The sequence below is a fragment of the Epinephelus moara genome, chromosome 16, assembly GCF_006386435.1.
Source record: "Epinephelus moara isolate mb chromosome 16, YSFRI_EMoa_1.0, whole genome shotgun sequence".
Lineage (NCBI taxonomy): Eukaryota > Metazoa > Chordata > Actinopteri > Perciformes > Serranidae > Epinephelus > Epinephelus moara.
In genome coordinates, this window is record NC_065521.1 from 26073560 (window position 1) to 26093487 (window position 19928).

Below are 19928 nucleotides of genomic sequence, written 5' to 3' on the forward strand. Positions count from 1 at the left end.
TCGGCAACAAGAAACTGCCTTGATTACGTCAGTTCGTCTTCATCAAGGGCACAATTTCCGCTGAATTACCCCCTATAGTCACCCAGGTCCCCCGCAAATGGCATTGTAAATGAACTGAGCTGCAATACCTTGGACAGAGACGTTTTCTTTCTTTGCTGTTATTTTTGTGGTGGGCTGTAAAACCCTCTGAGGCTCTCAGAAGGAGAATAGGTTGTAAACAACATGGGGTAAAGTTTTAGACTGTGTTGTATTGCATCTGTCATCACTGGCTGTCTGCTTAGGTTTAGTGGTTTCAGCTGCTTTATGATGATCTGAATAGATGGATGGATGGATAGATACCAGCAGACAGATGGATGGGTGGATGGACGGATAGATGGATGGATACATGTCACATATTTGACTCATTAATTTGCCTGCCAAATGAGTCCGGGTCTGTAACAGGAAATGGATGCGTATTGACATTTCCATGATTTTATGTGAGCACAAATCTGGTTCTTGTACACACTAACACACGGCTGCTTGAAATGTATTATTCCAAAATGGCGTGCGAATATGCTGCAAAGTTTCATACTGAGACTTGCCTTATATTAAAATATACGTGACACTGTGTGATGTAAAATATATTTCTTATTATGGAAGCAAATATTTTCCACAAACTTAAACACACATAACGACTTTTATACTGACACTCAGACCAGCAGTCATCCCATCAGACGCCATATTTTAATAATTGAGGCCTATTTTTTCCAATTAAATTCCGGCAAACATTTGTGTGCGTTAAATAGCTTCACTCGTTCATATTGTGCTTTAAATGTTCTTAGCTTTTTTTGTTTAAAGTTAAGATTATTTTTTATTATTTTTTTAAGCCTGCTAATGAGCTGATGATACGTGCATGTCTTTTATAAATGCATTATATTGTCCTAATTTTATTAATTAGGATCCGAGTTTTTCAGGCGTGGCCCGAGATTACATATAAGAATACTTGTGTCTTCTTTCTCTACCAATAGTCCCACTATTAAATGATATAATAGTCCAACAGGACTTAATTATTTGACTAATTGATGGCACGTATGAGCTAATTTGTTCATATCGGGAGCTATTACAGAAAGCCAGTGAGCCACTGACCATCACACGTAGGCCCAATTTATTTAATTTAATACCCGCCTAACACAGTGATTAATTTGATTACTAAAATAATTGATGTTTTTTTTTTATCAGAGGTGAAATTAATCTACACCACTATGGAAAAATAAAAGTCCTCAGGAAATAAGGAGCTTATCTTAAAGAAACACAATAACTTATTTATGGAACAGTCTGTTCTTGTGGCGCAGTCAGCATCTTTCCTGCAAGCCAGTCCAGTGTTTATACTGGTCACTATTTCCCCTTGTTTTCTCAGCCCCCCTCCTCCTCCTCCTCCTCACTCCCTCCCTTTGGCGGTGGTGCAACTGGAAGAGACAGTCTGGAATCCAAAGTCACTTTCATTCAGCCCTGTGAATGAGTGTCTCCCTTGGAATGCATCACTGACAAAGACTTTACAGCGCTGGAAACAGCCCCGAGAGCTGCACAGATTCACCCTAAAACCATATACACATAAAGCAATTTATTTCACTTTGTAGTTGCTCGCAGGAACTGAAGGCTTTAGTCAGCCACTTCCTTGGGACAGCTCAAGATGGGTTACTGCCACTGGCATGATCAGACATGAAGCAAATATGCTATCGGCTCTCTTTTTTCTTTTTCTCACGTCTTTTTTTGACATAAATTATCGGCTTTTCTGGTGAGATCTAGGGAAAATGAACTCCTCGTGCTTTATTTCTAGGTTTTTAAAGTTGAAGTTAGCAGACTATTAAATCCAGAGGACGAGAACACTGTAACCTCCTTCACTGGAAAATGTTCAGTTTTTATATTGTGAACATTATTGGCGAAATTACGTTCAATATGTGGATTATTTAAAATTAATTAATTAATTTAAATGTTTGATTTTTTTTATCTGCATTGCGTGATTTGAAATTGGCAATCAAATTAGCTTTACGCAGAAACATTTAGACTACAAAAATGACATAAGTTAGGATTTTTTTAATTCAATGGATCACCGTCTCAAAGTCACTTCCCTTTTTTGTACTCAAGAAAATCTGTTATTTAAGGACGAAAATGCAAAATGTGTATCACTGCGGCAGGCCTAGTCTCATGAGAATATGTATTTAGATCTGTAACAGATATCAAATCATGTTGTGCTAAAAAAGCGGATGGCTTTTATCAAGTGTTTTGCTTTAGAAATGCTTTTGGGGCTGTCTTAAAGTAAAACATATAATTAAGAGCGTTTTTGGATGAAACTGTGACATGCAGCGGTTATCCTGGTTACAGGACACTGTAATGCAGTTTGGGGAATACGCATCATTTTGTGGCCTTTCAGATCATCACACATACTTTTGCTTGTGCGGTTCTTTCTGCTCAGCACACATGGCTCCTTATAAATAACTTATCCACTTTGTATTTTCCATACATAGGGATTAATATGCTCCAAATGTTGCGTATAAAGATAAAACACTAATTTGGTTAAAGTGCACTGTGTGTGTGTGTTTGTGAGAGAAAGGCCTGTGTGATCCGGAGGTTCATGGACATGTGCGCTCCTCGTATGTGTGACTATTTCTTGCAGGAAATTACATTTAATAGGCTGTATTTATCACTGACAGAATAAATGATGTGCCTTCGCTCTGTCATTAGGTTGCAGAAAGCAGCAAATGTGACCGTACGTGTCTGATGAAAGAAAGTCATGTTACAGCGCATATCTCCAATCGTTCGTTTGTGATTCACAGAGCACAAAGCAATGACACAACCTGGCTGTGCTGATGGGAGTGAAAACAAAGTTGAGACTCCCTTGACAATGAAGATGGATCATCTTTACCTTTACATGCACAGGAGCTTATTTGGTGGTCCAACTCTGTGCTTATATCTGCTGATTATGAAAACAAACATATAGCGACATGCCGCCTGTCATATCCACGTTTCACACATTTATACTGAATATTTGGTGTTGTTGTTTAATCTGCGGACAGATTCATGATTTTAATTGACATTGCTTTGATCAATAGTTGTCTTTATTTCATGTTTACACTAAAAACTACGAAGCAAACACTGAGTTTTGATCTGTATGTATTGGATTTAAGGCGCAGGGCTTTTAACACTTATTTTTTTTGCCAATAATTACCAATTAATCTGAGGCGTCTCTGCATTGCGGCGGCGTGGATACACGCGGACTGTCTCACTGTAATGATTTTGTGCAGCAGCGTCCAACTAAAGTATATCCTTTAAGAACTTACATAAATAAGTTACATCTAAAACAGAACCAACATTGTGCACTTCAGTAAAGCTGGCTTTATGCAGACATTTGCCCCATAGGCCTGTCTTTTGCGTCACGCAGCACAGGCAGAGCTGTCTAGTAAGTGTTTATTCATTTTATGAAAAGACAACTTTGTAGTTTATCAGAGAAATCTAAGAGCAGGGCTTTTAGTCTACACTGTGGCGAACTGTTCAGTTTCGCCTGATATCATCTTTGATTGATTAACGAATGACTCTGCCTTAGAGATGTAGGGCAAAACATTGCATTGTACCCAGATGGAGACACAAAGTAGGCGTCATGTAACCCTATAGAGTGTAAGGAAAGAGTGTGTGTGTGCTGTGCAGTTTTTGAAGCCTTCAGAGGCTGTGATTTTGGACTATATGAAATAAATGGACTCCTCCATAGACGATGATAAAAGCAACCCCAACAGTTTCATTTGTCTAAACATGCACAGCTGCTTTATTATCTAGTCTTTATTTCCATGTATTGGTGACACTGGGTCATATATGTTTAAAACGAAATTGCCAAGCCACTACTTTTTGTTGTGTTTACCATAGCAGGCTGTGTTTCTATAGGTAAACACGTTAGAGAAGAAGTGAAAATATAAATAGGAACAGGTTTAGCAAGGCAACAGAGGAGAAGAGGCATTTCTTCGGCAGTATAACCTTAAATGGTTTGGCTGCAACTCCACTTGTGTTCAGAGACACCAACAGTAACAGACAGAAATCCCACAAATAAGGAACAAGACGACATTAATATTTAATTATGTGTTTTTTATTATCATAGCACAGCAAACATGGATAAACGACTGGAATGGATACATTGAGAAAAAAAAAGACAGGAAAAAAGCTCTTTATATTAATGGACACACGCACTAGCGCACACACACAGACACACATACAAACAAACACAGCATCACACCCCAAAACAATGCAAATGATTATCCACTGCATCACTGTGGACATAGATACAAGCTATATAATGTATTTATATGACCATATGTTATGGTAATAAATGGCCACTGAGCGCTTTTTCATTCATCTTTAATGGCTGCAGCAGAATAAACGGACGTAGACCTTCAACCTGCAGCAAGCACACAACTTTAAAAACGACCTAATTTAAGATATGGTAAATTTACTAAACGGCTGCATCTCTGTAAACATGTGGAGAAATGTTTAACTCGCCCCGCAGACTCGCGCGCATTCATCAGCGCCCACCAGGACACCGTTTGGCGTTATCCAGGTTAAGGTCTGGCGTCTGGCCTTTTAAATTTCATGCTTGAATCTGAACTCAGCAGCCATGACAAAACATCACACTCTCTAACTCGCACGCTGATTGCATTTAGTTTTACACCATGCAGTCCAAATTTTGGGGTATTAGATAACTTTATTTTTTAGCAAGTGTAAGAATTAATTTTAATTTAAGTGGAATTTAGTCTAGACTAATTAGTGACGTCATGTGATCTTTGTATCTTGGCGCTGACAAAGGCGAGATTTGTTTTCAAATCACAGAACTGAACAGTTTTTATTTTCTATGGATGCAACACACACGGAATTATCACTCGTAAATTGTGATTTTTTTATTAGTCTTTGGGGGCATTTTGTATTTATAGAACACAGTGCACCCAGTTTGAGTTAATTCCGGCATAGTTATTTCACTTTTGCAGGTCTACTCATCCTTTTATTCAGCTCCTGTATCTTTAAGGTTCCAAGAATTCAATTCATTTTGAGTTTTTTTCTGTATTTTATCTACTAATCCACAGTAAAAGACACAAAAAGGATATTTCTAGCAGCCGTTACGCATGTCATCATACACATCACACAAAATAAATAGCCTACCACACACCAAAAACAAAGATAAAACACACATGCACACACAGAGCATTAAAAGTCATCACATTTACACGCATCAGCATCACCGTTACTCAAAAATGTATAAATACACTCATGCACTAGAGTCACTACATCACAGAAATATAACCTGTGCAGCATTAGGATTTAAAAATGCATCAGCCATGTTGTTATCCATCTCATCCAGTCTGCACATGTGCACTAAACTTTTACTATTAATTCCACAATTAGTCTAATTTGTGTTCCCTGTGGCACTTGTGACTTCTTCGGTTACTCCTACTTGATCATATATCGTATTATTTGCTGTGTCGCTGCAGCCCTGCAGAGGAGATCAGGGTTGTTTCACAGCCTACTAACTGACAAGCTACACTAGTATATCGCAGGGAGCAAAAACGGTAAACTCGTGCCATCAGATCCAACAGTAACATTACCCCCGTTATGAAAGCTTTCATCTAGTTAGCCCTTTAACGAACCTTTTTACCTCCTCTGCTCTGCAGTCTTCTGCTTCCTGTCTTCGGCCTTTTTTGCTGTTTGATAGATATTGTTTCACATGCATAAAGTGGTGGTGGTTTTATGTCGAGCGAGGAACTCGGATGCAGTTCTTATTAACGACACGTTTATGAACAATCAAATGGTCCTCGTTAAAATTTATTGATGGGCATAAAAACATGGACGGTCACTAGCCGAATATAACCCGCTGTAGTGGGCTGCTTGTCAAGAATCTGAATCCCCTCCTCTCCTATCTCCGCAGATCCCATTTAGGAAATGTTTGGTGTGCTGCTCCCTCGTTAAAAACGGTGCAAACTTAATTGTTGGTATCCTGCATCCTGGATTTTGATTCCCCTCTCTGATCTGCATGCAGCCACTGTGAATGCTTCTCTCTCTATTAAGGAATAAACAGCATTCCACAGGAAGTTATAAAGCCTTCACTTTATCAAATGTGCTGCTGCTGCTTTGATAAAGATAAAAGGCGTCAACGATTCAATCAACGCTTTAATGCTGTAATACTATCCATTGCAATAACACGGGGCTACGGTAGATTTCGCCGGACAGAGATTGATTACACCATCAAATAGTGCCTTGCTCGGTTTTAGACGTAATGTGCGCAGGTCTGTACTGCGCCTAGAGAAAGCTCCTCTGTTAGATCTACAAAGGCACGTTTCCTTCATAAAGAAGCACGGTTGTTGGAGTTACCTCTAATGCGTCCGAGAGGAAGAGCAAAAGAGCATATTCTTTAATCCGATTTATGTGCATTGGGATCCCAGGATAAGTGGCGCATTGATCCACTGTACAATTTTTGAGGGGGTAAATATAATCACGTGTCGCCGAGGCAGCCAATAGCAGCCAGGGAAGCGTTGAGAAATAATTACCTGCCTTGATTGTTCTATGGCTAGATAAAAAAGTACACATACACTCCATATAATAATCGGATGCATGTAAAAGAGTCGGGGAGGCTTCGACATGTCGACCACGGGTCCCATAAGTAATTATTATGTGGACTCCTTGATCAACCATGAGAACGAGGATGTCCTTGCTGCAGCTCGGTTCTCGGCTCCCGGTTCGCACCCAGCCGGCCCTCGTCCGACGTCCCTAGTACCGGAGTGTGCCGACTATCCTTCCTGCAGCTTCGCACCCAAGCCACCCGTCTTCTCCACCTCCTGGACCCCTGTACACTCCCAGTCATCAGTGGTTTACCATCCATACAGTCACCAACCTCACTTAGGCACAGACTCGAGGTATATGCGGTCATGGCTGGAGCCGATTTCAGGCGCCGTGCCTTTCCATGGCTATCCGGGGAACAGCAGGCACTATGGGCTGAAGCCCGACGCCTTTCAGGAGCACAGAGCCGCCGAGTGTCTCGGCTCCAGCGGACGGACCTACACGGATTATCTGTACTGCTCATCTACTGACATGCGAGACAAGACGCAGCAGAATATCCCCTCTCCCGAGTCGGAGCTCCTGGCTTCAGGGAAACATAAAGACGAGAAGCCGGAGCTAGATCCGAGTAAGTTCAAGCTCCTACAGTCTTTTACAGCCGGGTGGGAGTTTTGGTTTTGAGATTGTGCAAAACTGCTTTTGCTTAGAGGCATTTTAACGTCCTGCATTAAGTGAAATTATAAGCTGTTTCATCCTCCCCTTTTCAGCTCAGCTCAGAATCGCCTCTGCTAGGGGGAAAGCTTTAGGAACTATAAAAGACAAACGCTACTGGGCTAATATTGGGGCTATAAAACCAGACGGGGTTGTAAACATGGACTCAAACCTACAGGAAGACGTTGAATTTGGAAGGTTGTGGCATAATGTTAAAAACATGCAAGGTGCTCTTTTTAAGCGAGCAACCTTAAACCGACATATGAAATAATATTCATCAGTAAAATGCTTTATGATGCATTTTTACGACCATGTTTTGACCCCGTGCCATAACACACGGCACATGAAGCCCTGTGTGAGCCGGATTTCACTCCTGTTTTTTAATGCAGGCCCTTCTTGTGAAGGAAAAGCAACATTTTGGCTCCAGTTGATCCCCAGTGGTAAAATAGGCTACATGCTTCACCCACATTACAATGGGAGCATGATATGCATATAGTTACATATTAATAATTTGCTCTTCTCTCTGGATCCAAAACAAATTCACATGACTCTTGCAGCCAACTTGAGGAATGTAGGGACATACTGGAGGACTTTCACCACGGACCTGTAAAGGCTTGAACCACGGGCCATTTTATGGGCCAATAAAGTGAATAAGCGCATTGAGTATTTTACGACGGTGTTACTCACAAGTCAAGGGGACAAGGAAGCAAATCAGTGTAGGGTTGGATAGTCTGAAGCTTAGAATCTTTCCTTAAAATGTTTATCACCAGCTCAGCTTTAATGGTAAACTTGTGCATGCTTAGACACTGTTTTTAATTGTAGCACCTTGTGGTAATTGCTATAAATCCAGGGACACATTTTTCAAATGCTCAGCACCAATGTGGTTATCATTTGTCATCGTTTCACTTTTTAAAATGTCTCACAGTGTTGCCCCAGTGTGTCCCATTTTTATTATTATTGTGCTTTTTTATTTACAGATAATCCTGTGGCAAATTGGATACACGCCCGCTCCACGAGGAAGAAACGATGCCCTTACACAAAGTACCAGACTCTCGAACTGGAAAAGGAGTTTTTGTTCAATATGTACCTAACTAGAGACCGCCGATTCGAGGTCGCGAGGGTCCTGAATCTGACCGAGAGGCAGGTCAAAATCTGGTTTCAGAACCGGCGAATGAAGATGAAGAAAATGAACAAAGAAAAGACCGACAGCAAAGAACAATAATGTGGACTGCAGTCAGAGAAACAAAACCATAATAACCACTAGTCACATTGGACAGCACAGATGTACCAAAACACACGATGATGCCCCCCTCTCCTCTTCATATTTATCACTTTGTTGGATTTTTGTATTAACCTTAACTTCGAGACTGTTTGATGCTGACTATGTTATTTTCCAGTGCACATTTATGTCTCCAACCTTAAGGGAAAAAAGAGAGGAAAGAAAAAAACAAACTTCTAAGGAGATAATTACATTCTGCTTTCACTTCGAAATACCTTTGTTTTTTTTGTAAGAGAAATTATACAAGTGCAGTTTTGGACACGTTAAAACTGTCTGAAGAAAGAGAATACTTGAATTCTTTTGAATTTCACAAACCCATAATTTATGATGTGAATGTTTTATCTTTCATGTTTTATTTCCTTTGTACGTTGTTGTGCAGGTGTAGTATTTTGTACAGAAACAGAACATCTGCGATCGGACTCGTCTGTCTTGTATTTTTGTGATAGTTGTTGCTGTATTTGTGCATCTCTCCCTTTTTTTGATTGTAGCCTTTAACTATAGAGTGTAGATATAGACCTCTGCAAATATAAACATAATCACTAAGTGCTTGTATGCTGTATTCATTGTGACTCAACGTGGGGATCATGTTTGCGACCATTTAGTAATTAGCACATGGCTGACGGCAGGGCCTAACAAACACAATCCCATTCAATATCAGCTCAACTAATTTCTCCATAAAAACGGCAGAAAATAGTGTTACCGAATCATTACTGGGCGAGCTACATGTTGCAAACACATGGATGTTTTCTAAATAATTTTGCCTCCACAATTCATCGTCTAACATGTTTTGCCCGACGAGCATTCCTCCAAGTACAGCTAAGGCCCAAATAAGCTCTCCCACCGCAACTAATGGCGAGGGCGAAAACTAAACGTTGTGAGCGCAATTAAGGCTTTAGCAAGAAAACATTGTTGTAATTTAGCTTTGCATTGCTTTAAATTGGGGTCGCACTTAGCCTTCCTTAAGCCTCAGCCACGTACGTTTAGTTGTGCATATATTTAAGGATAAGTGCGCACACATTAAATAAAGGCGCAAATAGCCGTGGTTGGTGTTTTTAGGGAGAAAAATGTCAATTCTCCAAAAACAATCAGCACAAAATTCCTGCAAATAATCCCTTGTGTGTTTGCGGAATACTAATATGAGTATCTGCAGTAGTTTAGTTAATTTAAATTGTACACAAATTTTCTTTTAAGAGCTAAAAAACAAAAAAAGCCTGAGGCATGTGCGATTTTTGTTTTATTGCTCCCTGTCCATGCCCCATATGTGTTGTCAGTAAACAGGTTTGCGCAGTGGTCACATTTCCAATTACGTATTTCTTTATAAATATTAACCACTGCTATTTTTCCTTAATTAATTACCTTCTAAATAAACTTGTAGATTGCTAGTTTTATGCGATCGCCGTGCAGGCCCGCAGGCGATCAGAAAATGAGCCTACATTTTGAACATTTGAGTTTTAGAGTGAGAGACAATTTCCCAAGTCTCGCATTTGTTTCCTGAGATAGGCCCTAAATTGCCTTTTTGTGGTGGCAAACAATGCGGACAGGATGCTGTAATTTCAAAGCCTAATCCAGTGCATTTCCGCTCAGCTCGGACAAAAATGCCAGTTTTACAGCCCCTGTTGGAGCTCGGCTGTTTGTCTCAAATGCAGACGAACAAAGCAAACTCGACTAACTGGCTAGACGTCTGGGCTAAATTACTTTATGGTTTTAATGGACGGTGGTGGTGGACTCCTTCAAAGGAGAGTCATGCGCACCGTGCAGGGGACTTTTGCCTGATGGGCCAGCCGCAACTCCCCCGCACTTCATCACAAGAGTGCTCTATTAGCCTACAATTAGATGGGAAAAAGTCAATACTTATTGTGCATAAATATGAGTGCTGCAGAGCACACAGTTATCTCTTATATAAGAGCAGGTAGCAGCCATAACAGGAAAAAGATCCAGCACAACTATTTCAAGCAGGCTGTAAAACTCCAGACTGGAGGCATGTAGTTACAATGAAAAGCTTCTTTAAATCTTTTTTTATTTAAGGTAAAGTCGTGATACATACAAGGCTTTGGACAAATGGGGAGACCCTATGTGTCCACACCACAGTTGTCTCTGATTGGTGGATTCATTCAGGTTTAGGAGCACATGTGAACACTAGATGACGCTGTTGGTCCATGTTTTGAGCAAGGTCTGTGTGTTGAAGGGCTTCTTAACAGCTCTGTGGCTTGGCTGAAAAATGAAGAGTAACCTATCGATGACAAAATGACAGATATGGTCACCCACCGCATTTTGTGTAATAGGCCACAGAGCAGCACCCAGGAATGCAGCAGAGCTGGTTGTTGTGTGGGGAACAGAGTGTGTGCATAAACACTTGTTTTGCAGTTTTTATTTTAATTATTATATTTAGTTTACTCATAACTTGTCAGTTAGATTTTTATTTCCGTTTTTGGCATTTTTTTGGTTTTAAAAAACTTGTCCAATATCCATGAATTCTTGAGTTAATTGGACTATTGTGGTATTTAATTTGTTTCCTATATTATGTGCTCATTAAAAATAGGTTAATTTTGCTTAGACAGACTTTAATTTTGATAAAGGGCAGTAATATCTATTTAGATGGAATAATATGGCATTATGTGTTTGAACTCTGTGTCTGAATTTTTGTTTGTATTTGTTGTTTTTTATTTTTCATGGTGTAAATTAAAAACAATAACACAGTTAAATGAAGTTGAAAAACAAAGAAATACATAATAAACATAATAACAACAACACAATTAATGAACAGGCAGAAACCATATTTAAATATATAAAGACTTCTTTAATAACAATTCATAAACAATTGTATTAGTAACATTAATACCATAAATAGCATCTCTGACAGCAGAAAAACAACATTATATAAGCTATTACACGCACTTCATACAACATGGTTATGATAAATATGACTATGATAATAACTGTAATAATTATAATAGTAATTGCACTGTCACTGTACAGTCTGTGCAAAAAAACAACAACAACAACAGCTACCCGCTCATTTATTTCCATACTATGTGTCGGTGGTGACGTCTGTAGCAGCAGCTCAAAGTCCCCAAGAAGTGTGCAACAATGATTGGCAATCTGCATATTTATAGAGTGTGAAAGGTCTATAAATTCGCCCAGTGCGCCTTTCATATTTTACGATGATGTGTATAAAACGTCAGTAACCCCACAAAAACCACACTGGCATATTTGGAGAGGGAGAGCCCATGCAACTATTGAGCTGGGAATTGTGCGCGCGCTCATTGTAGCTAAACATCCGATGTAAAATTTTATGAACTCCTCCACGTGGGAGATTTACTGCTTATCCTCGTCGGTTTTACGGGGTCAGTAAGTGGCACCTAGTATTCACAGGTCGTGTTTATATTTGCGTGTGTCGGTGTTTTACAGCGCACGGTGCAAGTGTGTCGCCCTGGCCTCTCCTCGGTTACACGAGGAGGATGTTTTTGTCTTATACGTTGCGTCATAACTTCACTTTTGTCTTGCTGTTGTGTCTTTGGTGCTGTTTTCTGAGATATTTTTGTTTTCATGAACTTCCCCAAAGCTATGTTGACCTCCATGAGCCCATAAAAGCTCAGCTATATTCTGGAAATAAGTGTATAAGCGTCAGCAGGGCCTGACAGCAGTCACAGCTTTATCCGTGTTTAAAGAGGGAACCTTCCCTGCTTTTAACACTTCATAACCTACATGCAAAGACAACAAGCTAAACTATGAAGTCATACTACAGTGGAAATGCACCATGTGTCACAGTGTTTGTATTCTAACCACTCCACAGCTCCATTGATCAGCTTCTAACAAAGCATTTTTTGTGATAAACACAACATGGATCATATTTAAAGCCTCTTGGGTTGTTGGTTATGATTAGTGCAGCTCCTCTCAAGGTGGATATACGTAGGGCCCACGTCTGACCGGTCGTAGGAAGATGAAGGGGTGGGGGTGGAGGGGGGGTGGGGGGCGCTTGTGGTGGGGGTGGTTCGGTGGGAAGCTTAAAAAAAGGAAAAAGAAAGGAAAAGAGCAGCGTCTGTGACTGTGCCGGTGGAGCAAGCCAGCTTTAACCTTAGCTAACGCACATCCAAAGCACATGCCATGAGCCGGGTTTGAGCCTGCACAGCCTGGGAAAAAAAAACACACTCACGACTGCGAGAGAAATCCGATGAGAGGAACGGCTCAGAGAGAGTGAGCTGCCGTAGATTGTCCAAAGGGGCAGCGTTTCTCCTAGTTCCGGTTTGTCTGCCTGTGCGCGCTGTGCGAGTTGGGACCCTAAACAAAAGGCTGCCATCATCCTAAAGGAGATATTCTGCTGCGAGAGAGCCCGTCTGCTTGATGCTAACTAAACATGAGCTCCTATTTTGTTAACCCTCTTTTTTCTAAGTACAAAGGCAGCGAGTCACTGGAGCCAACTTACTACGACTGCAGGTTTCCACAAAGCGTTGCCCGCAGCCACACGCTGGTTTACGGACCCGGAGCAGCCGCACCGGGCTTTCAGCACCCGTCCCATCATGTGCAGGACTTTTTCCACCACGGGACCACGGGGATCTCCAACCCCGGATACCAGCAAAACCCCTGCGCTTTGGCTTGCCACGGAGACGCAACGAAATTTTATGGATATGAAGCCCTTCCGAGGCAAACGCTTTATGGTACCCAGCAAGACGCAAGCCTAGCGCAATACCCAGACTGTAAATCGTCGAGCAGCTCTAACCCCGGAGAAGGACAAGGCCACTTAAATCAAAACTCCTCTCCCAGTCTTATGTTTCCTTGGATGAGACCCCACGGTCAGAATCATACAATTATTTCCTATTCTTTCTATGTTACTGTGTGTGCGCGCGTGTGTAGCCTATGTGTGTGTGTCAGCGTGTGTGTGTCTGCCTGTGTGCATGTGTTTGTATGCATGTGTGCTTAATATGCCCGATTATACACGAGTGTATCTCTTAACTATAAAACGAAATAAGTCAGGGAACATGATGGGGCACATAGAACCTGTACTGCAGGCTGCTGTAACTCTGCAGCACATGTCCATACAGGGCTGAATTTTTGCTTTCAAAAGTGCCTTTAAACACCGAATTGCCGATCACAGCTCATGACACCAGCTCTTTGAAGTCAATTATCGTTGACATAAGATATTTCACAAACTCTTAACGCACTAGGGGGATGGAGGAATAAGTCATAGTTTAAAATATGGTGCTGCCACACACACCAGTAGCATGCAGAGTGACAGGAGGGTTAGCTGAAACACAACATGCCCCGATTATCCAGAATCCGGGTTTTAGGGGGTTTTGGGGGGTAATTTGACCCACAGGCCCAATGTGGCTCAGACTCATACAGCCATAATCATAAGAGCTTTGTAGATATTACCTCCTCCTATCATGGATCATTCTGTTCAAGCTATCAGGCTACATTAACTCCACACAGGTGTAAGCGTCATTTTTATCTGCTCAGAGAGATATTTATCATTAGCCTGTCCCCATCTGTTGTTACAGTGCAGCTTAATCTCTCTCTGTTCTCATACTTTTCCCTTCTCTTATTTTCCTCATGTGTGTGTCACTCTCTCTGTGTGAGTGTGTATGAGTGTGTGTGTGTGACTGAAAATCTCAACCAGGCTTGCATAGGCCCTGTTGCTAGTGAGGAAAACCATAGTCATTTTTGTGCCCCTGCATGTAGTTTAAATACTCATCTAAAATACAATATATTGATTTTAGTTTGTGGGAATTTAGCTCCAATAAACTGCTCTGAATTTATCACACTTTTGCTTATATTGATGGATGTATGAATTGATCATTTATGGGCATTTTCTATATAAGTACAAGATATTCTCACACTCACCCTGTAACTCTTTATGGGTGTAAAAGTCGCAGCTCCATGCAGACAAATCTGTAAATGGTAAAAACACAAGTGAGAGTATGCTTTTATGAATTCCACATGTAATATGATTAATATTGCACATATTTGTAGACTTACAGATTTACCCTACAGTTTGAATAAGGGCTTTCCCGCTCTGTATGAATGTGACTAGAGGTGAAAGATAATGAAGGAGCTGAGCGATTATTATTCATGCTTAGGGGAAAGAGGCAAATGCAGAATTAATTACAAGTCATCTGGATGATTTTTTTTTAATGAGGCACCGTGGTCAATCCAGCTAACCTCTTGGCTTTATTTCATTCAAGCCCCAGGAAGACGGAATGGGAGACAAACCTACAGTCGGTACCAAACTCTTGAACTGGAGAAGGAGTTTCTCTTCAACCCTTACCTGACCCGCAAGAGAAGGATCGAGGTGTCCCACGCCCTGAGCCTCACCGAGCGGCAGGTGAAGATTTGGTTTCAGAACAGGAGGATGAAGTGGAAAAAAGAGAACAACAAAGACAAGTTTCCGGGTCAGAGAGGAGAGGCTGAAGCCGAGGAAGAGGGCAACGAGGACGGTGAAGGGGAAGAGGCAGAGGAGAAAGAAGCGGAAGAGAAAGAAGAGACCAAGGAGTGATTTTATGGTCCTTTTTATGGTTATATGGCTGAAAAAGAGAAAAAAAGAGAGGTCCCATAAACAGACGAAGAGTCACAAGGAGGCAGAGAGCGTCAACTTTATGACCACCCTTTCATTTTGTCAAGAGGGGACAGGAATCCCTCTTAATATTGCTGTCATAAATAGACAAAATTCTCCCTTCCCACGATTATCCTAACATGAATCGCATTTGGATTTTTATTTTTTGTTCAGTAGAAGCTACACACGCCTGTAGCACATTTCCTTTGATAGAACAGTTGCCCTTGCAAAAAAAAGGGGTCAATTAAAACGCATGTTAGATGGAAAATGGCTTAGCTATTTTTTACAAATTTGCTTTTAATAATAACTGTATCAGAAGCATAGCCAAATAAGATAAAACCATGACCAACGCCGACCTGTGTTGTAAATAGATGATAGCCTACATTTTAAAAAGAACATGGACGTCATTTCAGAGTAGCCTTTCCGAAATTGTAAGCGAAATGTAGGCCTATAACTTAGTAGTAAGTGTTCAGACATCATCGCAGCAGTTACATTGGCTGAACGGCCCGTGTGGAAACCACAAGTTTTATTATTCTAATTGTTACTGTTACTGTTTTACTCGTTTTCATGTGAATGGCCTAGACAAAGATAGCCATTAGCTCCTCAGACATCTTTTTCTAGGATTACCAGGGAAATGCAATCGTTTGAAATCCTTTGATGCTACCTAAACCTGGGGGAATTGCAATAGAGATTTCTGAATATAGAGATTTCATATGGTTTTAATTTTAAAAAAAGTGTTCTATATCAACCTTATATTATTAAGTTATGTATGTAGCATTTACCCAATATACAATATACACTTGTTGAAGACAATTTGTGAGTCTTGGGAAGACAATTAGCTCAAAGCCAAGCAAACAATTTTTTTGAGATTGTACCACGGCACTACCTAAACTCAGAGCCTTGCCTTTGCTGAATTTATATTCCTCACTTGTGGCATCGCTCTGACTCGATTGCAAGCTCTTTTCCCCAACAACTAAAACTGCCTATAACGCACATTTACTGTGTATGATAATACCTGCTACAATTACAAGGATTTTAAAAGTAAGGGAATTTTTATTTTAATGTGCTGGTGATATAGCGTAGTTGTTTTGCACTGAATATAATCTTTATGTACGTCTTGTTATATATTGATGTTTAACAATATGCTCGTTTCCTGGTGTTTCTCCTGTGAAAGACGGAATTGTGTGTCCCCGCCATTGTTGATGTAAAATCACAAATAAACAAGATGGCTCACAATCATTTCTGTTTTTTATTGACATTACAGCGTCGGTTACTGGAAAATTATTCCCTCTTCTCCCTCCCCTCCACACACATTAAAATGAGGCGCATACATATGTGAGGTGAAAATATGCAGTCTAGTACACATTCAGTTACCTTTCTGCTTTTTTCTCTAACGAGTTATAAACTCTGGGATGCTGCAGAGCCAAATAGGAGCCTCAGCTTTCATATCCAAAAGTAATTTGACACAAATTATGAAAACAATTCAATGAGGAAATGGCGCAAAATGTTGATGTTTTGATGATGCTTTGATTTCCAGCCCATATGCGCTCCAAACATTTACTGGCGGCGCTAGGAGTGAGGAGGAGGAGGTGGTGGTGGTGGAGCAGGAGGCGCAGAGCATATTGAATGGCCCCTTGACTAAAGTTTGCCTAATTTAAACTTTCCAACTTATTCGATTAGCAAAAAACGCTAGACGTGCGTTTGCAGACGTATCCCTTTACCTTTTAAGGAAAGGTTGCGCATCCAATTCACAGCATGCGTACTCTCCAAAGCCTGAGTCGTGTTTGATTCATCCTCTTAATAAGAAACTTCCTCTCTTCGGGGAGGACACCAAGCTTTTCTTAATGAATCTTGGGGATGAATAATGGCCGTTTGAGATGAGATGAACAAACATCTGGCGTGGTGTTAATAATCAGACTAAATAATGGCAAAGCTTGAGGGAGGCTTTATCCCGTCTATACCATGCAAAGGTGTTGTGTGAAAACTTGGTGTCCAGACAAACCTCCGGAAGGCATCATGAGCGTTGAAATCAAAGCGGATAAGAGGCCAAGTGCAGGTAACACCTAGAGTCTCCTCCTCTCCTCTCTTCTCCTGGCCTGTCCAGCTGCTGCTGCTGTCATGATGACGGTTTAGGATAAACGGAGGAAATGAGCAGTCAACATGAAACGAGAGTATCATTGATGTAGCACCAACACTTCACTGTGTCTCAAACCGTGCAGCAATGTAGGTCACTTAAAGTCTTGATACCAGAACTCGCTCGATTATATTAATAGTAATCCGACACTAGTACTTCAAGGCATGTAATGTGACCTCCTCTTCCTCCACCTACTGTTAGCACCAGAATTTCACCGAAGCTGCATTTTAATTTGAAGCCCAGTAACAGACTATATTTTAATTTATTAGTAGAAGTACATTTTGGCTAATTACCAAGGCCGTCTCCGTGTAGTTGTGTCAGTATCATGCAGCTGAATTATTCAGTGGTGCGTCTGTAGTCTGTCTGCTTTCATCCGCTCAGTTATAGACTATTTGAATAATCTAAATTAGTCTATTCGATGTGTATATGAAACACTATGCATGCAAATACTTAAACGTGAGGACTACTGCAAGGTGCGAGTGTTAGGAGACTCTTTTCCTCAAATTAATATTATTTTGCCATTAGGCCTGTCTTTAAATTTAATTCCAAATGTTAATTTTTTTATATGAAAAGTAGATTAAAGAAATTGAACGGAATCATGGCTTCTTTTTGACGTAGAAATAAATAAATAAAAATAAACAAGCTGCACCTTTTTCCCCAATTAACAGTTGTCTCTTAATAATTGTATTTATTTATTTATTTTTAACTAAAACGAACTCACAGATAAAAATAGCAGAGCAACATTTATTCTGTCTGATTGGTGAAGTTAGTGTAGCCTAACAAATCGAAATGAAAGCTCAGTGTCACATGCAGGCTTTTCTGTTATTTTTTATTTGCGTAAAAAGGCAAATTCCCTGCAAACTCATTTTTTAAATTTCAGTCCCTCTATGTAAGTCCAAGCTGGCACCACAAAATCAAATAAGGCATTTCAGATCTTTATTTTAGGGCTTTATCCCCTTCAATTGTGTGTTGTATTTTTTTTCTGAATGGAACAATATTGCGTCAAAGCGCAGCCTTTCCATTCAGGGTGTTTATTCCTCTATTTACGTGCGTGTAGTCTTTAGAAAATTCCGGATGTGTCCCCAAGTCACAGCTATTCTGCGCCACGGATGGGCCCTTTGTGTGTGTGTGTGCTTTTACCACAGGGTTGACATTCCCAATAAAGTTTAGTGTACCTGCTGTAAACTTTATTGGCGGTGTAAAGGCACGGCTCGGATGGGTCTGCATCTTTTGTCTGTGTGTGCCGAGGCTCAGTGTGGAGATCACGGCCTGCAAGGACAAGATGCACAGCTCATCCATGTATGTAACTCAATTTTTTCCCTGATTGTTTTGGGTGCGAGGGAATTTATTTAATTCGTTACTGAGATTGCATGCCATAATTTTCTTTCTCTAAAAAGCGCGGGGCCTGGCACTGGTGGGATTTATGGGATAAAACCTGCGTGCTAGGCTCAAATTAAATGATTTCTCCTCTATTGTTCTCTTCATATTGAATCCTTTTGCTCCTCTGTTTTTTTTTAGATGTATTTCAGTGCAATATATTACTTGAAGGTGAGGATATTCTCTTAAAAACCCAGTGGCCGCCCTATATTCTCCTCATCTTTAAGAGGTAAAAAAAAATGTCCGTATTTTAGGATGCGTAAATTTTTCCTTCTGTGTGTGTGTTACTCATAGATCTTGTTGAAAGTTTGGACTATATTTACAGTGTTTGCTGTGTCCTTGTATAGCTGTTGGGGTGTTTGTATTCTCTGCAGGCTCAAACTCCACCTTTCCTGCTTTTCAAGTTTAAAAAATGACAATCCCCTGCAGCCACTCGGTTAAATTTGACACAATCTCAATATTACGCATGTACCTGAGGCATCTAGGTGATGTTTGATGTGATCAGTGGAACCTGATATCTGCTTACTGTCAGGTAATCCATCCCGAGAGTCAGCCAGACAGAGAGTGGCCCTAATATGGAAGTATAGTTAAGCTAATTGAAGTTTAATTAGACGTCTCCCTCTCTTTCTCTCCACGTCTCTCCCTGTCTCCTTTTCCTGTCTCCCCTCCCTCTCTTTCTCCCTCGCACACTTTTTATTTCCCATTTCCCGTTGGCTTGGGTACATCATGGCATACAGCTTGTCCACCAGGGGAACTGTCATATTTTTCTTGACGCACGTCTGATTTGTGACATATGGGGGGGAATCTAAGCATCGCGCTCCATATCGTGTGGCCATTTTTAGTTTTGTGCAATCGAAAAAAAGAAAGGGGGAAAGATGGGTGCAAACATTCCTGGTTGTTAAAGGGAGAAATTTACAGCTGAGTAATAAAAGTTTACGACTGAATCCTTTCCGCGATTGGCTGAGGCGAGCCACGTGGCACACGCTCTATGAACATGAACTTTATGCTGTTGTCTATTCTCTGGTCCTTCCCTTGTATCAGCAGCAGACTAAGCTGGGGCGTAGAAACCTCTTTTTTTCTTTACTCTAATATAAAAACACTACACAGACATTTTGGCGCTGCTTCGTGTGATATTCATCCGATCTCCGACTTCCTGACAGAGGGATCTTCGGGACAGTCGCCGCCTCTACCAGCCGCTGCGTTTATCCCCCCCGGAGGCAATAAAGCCGCGACTGGGAAGGGAAAAGGAGCAAGCAAGCCTGCTAGAAAAGACTTTTCACGGCAAACAAGACAGTCTGCCTCTGTGTGCTCCTTCT

General features: G+C 40.8%; 2 protein-coding genes across 2 annotated transcripts; both read left to right on the forward strand.

Annotated features, from left to right (window-relative positions):
• Positions 1 to 6647: 6647 nt before the first annotated feature.
• On the forward strand, positions 6648 to 11241 carry hoxc9a (homeobox C9a). The gene is made up of 2 exons (XM_050065375.1): positions 6648 to 7192; positions 8253 to 11241. Exons 1-2 carry the CDS (start codon positions 6649 to 6651, stop codon positions 8495 to 8497), a joined length of 789 nt encoding a protein of 262 aa, XP_049921332.1. The 5' UTR covers position 6648; the 3' UTR covers positions 8498 to 11241.
• Positions 11242 to 12563: 1322 nt separating this feature from the next.
• On the forward strand, positions 12564 to 16678 carry hoxc8a (homeobox C8a). The gene is made up of 2 exons (XM_050065376.1): positions 12564 to 13344; positions 14734 to 16678. Exons 1-2 carry the CDS (start codon positions 12909 to 12911, stop codon positions 15042 to 15044), a joined length of 747 nt encoding a protein of 248 aa, XP_049921333.1. The 5' UTR covers positions 12564 to 12908; the 3' UTR covers positions 15045 to 16678.
• The last annotated feature ends 3250 nt before the right edge of the window (positions 16679 to 19928 follow it).

Bases quoted from the DNA above. Each gene is read 5' to 3' on its own strand.
- hoxc9a (XM_050065375.1), top strand. From the start codon at position 6,649: ATGTCGACCACGGGTCCCATAAGTAATTATTATGTGGACTCCTTGATC. The intron at 7,193-8,252 runs GTAAGTTCAAGC...TTTTATTTACAG, and splicing joins GAAGCCGGAGCTAGATCCGA to ATAATCCTGTGGCAAATTGG.
- hoxc8a (XM_050065376.1), top strand. From the start codon at position 12,909: ATGAGCTCCTATTTTGTTAACCCTCTTTTTTCTAAGTACAAAGGCAGC. The intron at 13,345-14,733 runs GTCAGAATCATA...ATTTCATTCAAG, and splicing joins TCCTTGGATGAGACCCCACG to CCCCAGGAAGACGGAATGGG.